Source organism: Natator depressus, chromosome 3 (assembly GCF_965152275.1).
Source record: "Natator depressus isolate rNatDep1 chromosome 3, rNatDep2.hap1, whole genome shotgun sequence".
In the NCBI taxonomy this organism is placed as follows: Eukaryota; Metazoa; Chordata; order Testudines; family Cheloniidae; genus Natator; species Natator depressus.
This window is the reverse complement of record NC_134236.1, coordinates 26,016,086-26,022,775: the sequence shown is the minus strand read 5'-3', so window position 1 is coordinate 26,022,775 and position 6,690 is coordinate 26,016,086. Positions and strand designations below refer to the sequence as shown.

At 45.7% G+C, this 6,690-nt stretch overlaps 1 protein-coding gene across 1 annotated transcript; it reads left to right on the top strand.

The window, feature by feature from the left end:
• The first annotated feature begins 500 nt into the window (after positions 1-500).
• MSGN1 (mesogenin 1) lies at positions 501-1,019 on the top strand. The gene has a single exon (XM_074946799.1). It carries the CDS (start codon positions 501-503, stop codon positions 1,017-1,019), a length of 519 nt encoding a protein of 172 aa, XP_074802900.1.
• The last annotated feature ends 5,671 nt before the right edge of the window (positions 1,020-6,690 follow it).

Below are 6,690 nucleotides of genomic sequence, written 5' to 3'. Positions count from 1 at the left end.
AGATATAATACACTGACTTCAAATAACTACACAGAAAATATGCTACGTGGTTTTAGATGATAATTTTTTCTAGCCAAGTGATCGCTTCACAGTATATAATCTTTGTTTAGATTCAATGTTAATAAAATCAAATAAAGCTGTTGCTGTGTTTTGTTTTTTCCTTTGACTCTTTTAATAATTATTCCCCACTGCAATGTTAAATGTAGATGTGCAGTCTTAATTGGTTAGTTACAAGAAGATAATCTTTTTTCCTTCTCACTGTTGCCTGTTAGTTTAAAGGTATTTTAGCTGAAGGTTGATAATTATCGGTGAGAAGAAAATAACACTTCAGGAGTTCATTTTCCATCTTAGCACTTGGGACCTCCTTTGAACTCCCCTCACCAAACCCTCTTTCCCACTTTGTCACTTCTCCCCACCCCGTCATAAAAGGGTCTCCCTGCATAGACTTCAGCCATTGCTCGTAAGCTAAGGGAATTGCTTCTCACAACTGCTCTTCCTGGATGGATAAATTGCATGAGACTTTGCCGAATATGGAAGATGGTTTGGGCACTGATAATTCTGTCTTTCTGTCTTCCTGGGACTGGAAGAGCAATGCAGGAACCTATGAGCTGAACCAGATCTCATCCCCTCACAGCTTATCTCCATCTCCTTCCTTTGAATCGTACTCTTCTTCCCCTTGCCCAGCTGTGATTGAGATGCCCTACAACAGCAGCAGTGGTGGCAGCCTGATCGGATACAGCTTGATGGATTTTCCTTCTACATACTTACCAAATGCTGGACAGGCCAAGGCTCAGAAAGGCACCAAGGCCAGGATGTCAGCCCAGCGCAGAAGGAAAGCCAGTGAGAGAGAGAAGCTCAGGATGAGGACCCTGGCTGATGCTTTACACACCTTGCGCAATTACCTACCTCCTGTCTACAGCCAAAGAGGCCAGCCTCTCACCAAAATACAGACACTGAAATACACCATCAAGTACATCAGTGAACTCACAGACCTGCTGAACAATGTCAAACGGGCATAGACACCCTTCCCCCCACCGCCTGACAAACCTGCCACTGGAACTTTGAGATCCCTCCTCCTAAAGAATGGTTAAAAATTATCAAATGGAACTTTGAGCTAGTTCTTCCTTTAAAAAATCCTGAGTGTCTTGAGCAAATGAAGACAGAACAAAAGGAATAGGGGTGGAGGGGTAGCTGCTGTACATATCTCAGAATGCTCTAAGTCGAAGGGGATGTGTAGACTTGTACATTACTTGAGTTATGGGTTGTTGGGTTGGGTTTTTTTTTAATGAGCTTCAAAAATATATTAAAATCAGTCTGATTCAACAGTGAGCAAGGCAAATAGATTCTGATAGGATTCACTCACCACAAGTCTGACCAATCTTCTGTTTAATAAGGACTAATTATTTAACCAAATAATCAATCTACTCACTTTTTTTTTAAAGATCAATGGGTTTAAAGTGAATTCTTAAAAGTTGTAAAAAAATAAAAACAAAAATACTAAGCATAATGGTCTGTAGGCACTTTAATATTAGGGTTTGGAAGAGCATGGATATTTAGTTCAGGTATTGCTGATAAATCAGGCTATTTATCCACATTTCTAGAATTATCTAGAATATCTAAAAATGAAGTATCTAAAATGAAGAAACGTAAGTAATATTAAGAATGTCTTTGAAAACAAATAAAAATATCACTGCTTCATACTCCATATCTTGTATTGTATCTCTGACAGAAAAGCATATTCCAATAATGACTGATTCTTAGATCCATATAGAATCTAATAGAAAATAACCTCTTACAGAATTGTCAAACTTTGCCTACAAGTTTTCACAGCAGGGATATTAAATTCTATAGAATGGTTTAAAATGCTATGACGATATTCTCTCTTAAATTCTATTTGTTTTAATAATTTCTATAGAAACATATTTACTGTATATAGAACCTGTTTGGTTAAATTCGTATTAAATTCTGTGGGCCTTTTATCAGAGGGCTAGATTAGATCATGACCTCCTCTTTCTCTCCCTCCCTCTTCCCACAACTCAGCCAGCCAGAATCTAAATGTTTAATCTCAGTGAATCACTTCAAGTTACAGAATTTTGCAAGGTTCACACTCTAGGTGCTTTTGAAACCTAGGGTAACTGTAAGGTCTCCGTGTCAAAAGATCAGCAGTTTCCTGCAGCCAAGAACAGTTTGTTCTGCTTTCTCTATAACCAGGAAACAGTTCAAATCTTAAATTACTTTGACTTTCCGTGATAGATGCAACACAGGCTACATCACATTTATACAGTGAAAAGAAAAGTTTGCATTATATATGTTCCTCCAGATTAATTCAGAAAGCCCTCGCTCTGCACTCGGAGGCCAGCAATATGCAGAGCGGACTGAAAGAGGAGAAGAACTGGTGCACTGCTGCAATGCAGGTCTGAGCTCTGTGGAGCAGAACAAAGTGGGTTAACCCTTTCCCAGCCCTGGGATATAAGACATAACCAGGGCAGCACCATTATTTTACACAGAATCTAGGGATGTACAGCATACTGTGTACATGGGAAGGGTGAATAGATGAGTGTCACTATGTTGGATTCCTGTTTTGTGTTCTTGGGGGACATAACATGTTAAATTTGAGCACTAAAGGGTTATTTCTTTACTGTATGTTTCCCAGCTCTTTCGTTTCTCTTTACATATTCTGAGACATTCAGTTGTTGGGGGGCAGTGGGGTTGGGGGATAAATCTGTCCCTGGAATGTGTTTTTCCAAGGCTAGGCTTGATCTGACACAATGTTATTTTAGCATGGTACGTGCATATCTATATGTTCAGCATGTCATTCATATAGTAGCTGAAATACATAGCTGAGTTCAATACTGTGCTGTAAATAGAATATGTCTCTGACTTCAATAACAAGCCACATTTTTAAAAGTATTCCATATGCTCCAAATCTGTTTTAACTCAGCCTAGGTTTCCAGTCCAACTGGTGTGTTCAGTGAAACAAGCTGAGCGATCTCACCTGCATCCTGAGAGATGAGTAATCACAGCACAATTAAAGAAGACCTATTAGATTATCAAGGCAGAACATAGGCACATATCACACAGAAACCATATACTTCACTAACCATATAAAATTCCTGCATATAAATTTGTACAACTGCTGTACTGTGTCCAGGATGTAGCAGTACAGAGACTGACAAATCCTAAAAGTCAGACTAGATACAGTCTTTACTGTGATTTTTGATTCACGCCTAGTTCTTTAATCCCCCACAAACTAAAATAATCAGTAAAACCAGTGTTACCGGAGACAAGGAGGGCCTTGTGATTAGAGCCACAGAATAGTGGGCAAGAACCCTGGCTCTTATTGCTAGCTCTGCCAGACTCAGTGTTTGACCTTGGTCAGGTCATGTAGCCTCTGGGCCTCAGTTTTCCCATCTGTTAAATGAAGATACTACTACTTAGCTGTTTCACAGGGGACTTTTAAGAGATATTGTTACATAGCACCATATCAGCGGGGGCTGTGTGGAAAAGCACTGCCCCAGGAGGAACGCCTGCAGGTGTTGTGTATGTCTCAGAATCCGTGCCTCCCACAGCTCCAGAGAATGCTGCAGCCTAATGTCCCTACACCCCATAGGGCCACCTCTGCTGGTATGAAATGGGAGCAGAACCATGGGCCCACTTGCTGCCTATCCTTCAAACCCAATCTGGGGTGACTAGTGCCAGCAGCAGCATTGGGCATTGCACAAGGACCAGCTTTTGACCAGACCCTACATAGGAGCCAAGGTGTCAGGATGGAAATGCTCCTTCTCAGTGAGAAAGAGCAGGTCTAAGGCCATGCACTGGAACTCAGGATATCTGGCTCCAGTTCCTGGCTCTGCCATAGACTTCCTGTGGGACCCAGTACGTCACTTAGGCTATGTCTACACTTGGAGGTGAGGGTGCGCTTCCCAGACAGACATACTTGTGCCAACTTTCATGAGCTAGGATGTCAAAAATAGAAGGGTCACTGTGGTAGCTTGGCCAGCAGTACAGGCTAGCTGCCCCGAGTGCAAAACCATCCGGACTCCATGGCTACATACTCAGGTGGCTAGTCCATGCTGCCACTCACTACTTTGTGAACTATTATTTTTAGCGAGGTCGTTTGTTGAGTGCTAGCCCCAGTATGCCTCCACCAGCTGGGACTCACAGCTCTAAGCATGGACATAGCCGAAGGGTGGGAGCCATGAAGAGACTTAGGCACTGCAATGCTGAGCATCTTGGGGGCCTAACGTTTAGGCCCCTAAAAAATCGCAAGAACAGCCATGCAATCCACGAAATGGAGTGAGGCATCTAGGTTCCCAATGGAATGAAGTGGGAGAAGTGGGCACCTTGGACTGTGAACCACAAAAGCCAGCACATTAGGTGGGGAGCCAATGGAAGATGCATAGATGACGACTTCCTCTGTAGGAAGGGTGCTCGACCCCAGCTCCACCCAGGCACCGCTCCCTACCCCACCCCATCCTGCTTCTTCCTGCCTTCATTCCATCCCACTCCACCCCTTCACCCAAGGCCCCACCCCACTCTGCATCTTCCCATCCCTGCCCCACCTCTTTCCGCCCCCTCCTCTGAGCGCTCCCCATCCCCACTCGTCCCCCTCCTGCCAAGCCCCTCCTGCATGCCACGGAAAAGCTGATCTGCATTGGGCGGGAGGCAGAGAAATTGATCAGCGGGGCTGCCAGTGAGCAGGAGGCGCTGGGGGGGGAGGCGAGGAGGTTAGCTGCTGGTGGGTGCTAAGCATCTGCCAAAAATTTTCCGTGGGTGCTCCACAGAGTCAGTGCCTATGGGGAGATGCTTAGCACACACCCCTCTCCTGGAGATAGGTACCTACAGGCAGGCTGCAGGGAGATGCCTATGTCACTTTAACATGCCACAAACAGAAACCTGACACCTGCAGTTAGGCGGCTAAGCCCCTTTGAGGGGGTGGGGGACAGAAGGAGGAGGAGCTGTATAACTTTATAGTGTATGACTTTAAGCCCAGTGGTTAGAGCAAGGTTCAAGTCCCCCGCTCTCTCTGCCAGAAGGGGAAGGCAAGGATTTGAACAGAGGTTTCCCCACTTTTTAGGAGAGCACTCTAACCACTGAGTGCTGGGATATTTTTATGTGGGTCTCCCTCAGTCTCTCTTCTTGAAGTACTTGGATGCTGGATAACTAATGAAAGAGTGATGGGAGCAGAAAGATTGAACCGATGGTCTCCCCACTGCCAGGTGGGTGCTCTAACCATTGGATGACAGAATCATACTCGCTTTCCCAATAACTTGTCCTCCACGCATAAGTATTTAAACAATAATTGGGCCAAAAAAGAGAGGAAAGGCAAACTTGAACCTGGGCCTTCCACATCCCATGTGAAAATTATCCACATCCCACACTGAAAATTATAAGGTGCCCAGTTCCACCTCTTGCGTGTGACCTGCTCTGGTAGGCAGTTTCTGAGCACACCTGCTGGCTCAGGCCCCATGGCTGGTTCATGAGTCACTCTGGGGCTTAGGCAGGACATTGGCATCTGGATGAACTGGCAACCTAAAGTGAGGCTGCAGTGTGCATGCCCTGAGGATCCCATGGGAGTGGAGGGTCCAAGTCTGAGTCCAGGTGGGTGGGACCCAGGGTTCAAGCCCTATTGCTTTGCAGTAGAGATGCAGCCCCACTGGAAGTCCACCAAAAGTATCCCACAATCCCATGGGCCAACTTTTTGTCCCCTGGACAGTCAAGTTTTCCCACACTGCACCATGAATAAAGGCTAGAGTGGCCACATTTTGGATGGGCACCAGGAAGTCCGGGATATGGGTGGTTGGACTCAGGCTCGCATAATGCAGTGAAGACACTGGAGCCCCAAGTTGGGACCATGGTTCAACAATTCCTAACCTCAAGTTACAGACGAGTGCAGACCCTCAAACCCTGGGTTAACAAACCCAGGGGCTGCTAGCTTGAGTTTTACTAAGCATGGGCTTACATTGCAGTGTAGACATACCCTACACTGCATACCAAGTCTGGGTTTGGGGACCTGGGCTTCTGGACTTAGTAGTTCCAAGCCTGTGATTGTGTCCACACTGCGCTACACAGACCTTCTGATGGGTCTGTGGCCTGACTGGCGTCCATGCTGCAAAATGACAGGGCTCGGACCCAAGTCACAGGGGCACTTGGGCTCTGACCACCTCCCTTAGCAGGGCCCTAGGACCTGGGTGCTGAGGGCTTGTGGACCTGAGTCAGACTGATTTGTGTGTGGACAGAAGAGCTTGGGCTTAGTGTGCAAGGCAAAGCCAGAAATGATCAAACCCTTAATGTTTATACAGCACTTGGAGCGTAGCAAAACCATCTGTCTGGTCTGACTGCTGCCTCAGTTCCCCCTCTTGGGCTCTCCTATAAATTCAGCATACGTGTATCATATACCAATTCTTCTTGGGGTCTGGGTTTAACAACAGAGTTCACAAGGAAACATAAGAACTCCCACCCAGCCTTCCTAGCTGGTTCACAACGCTTGGTGCAGGGTTTTTAGTCCTGTCCCAGTTGAAGCGTTTCTCTAGCAGACTTGTTCTCCACACTCCAGCCTTCCTAGCTGGCTCATGTTCCTTGCAGGGCTCTGTTGCTCCTGGGACTCTATTACTTATCACACAGCAAGGCCCAGGACAGGAAAGAAGAGAACATTAGATCTTTTGCGGACTTTAATGTTTCAAACCAGTA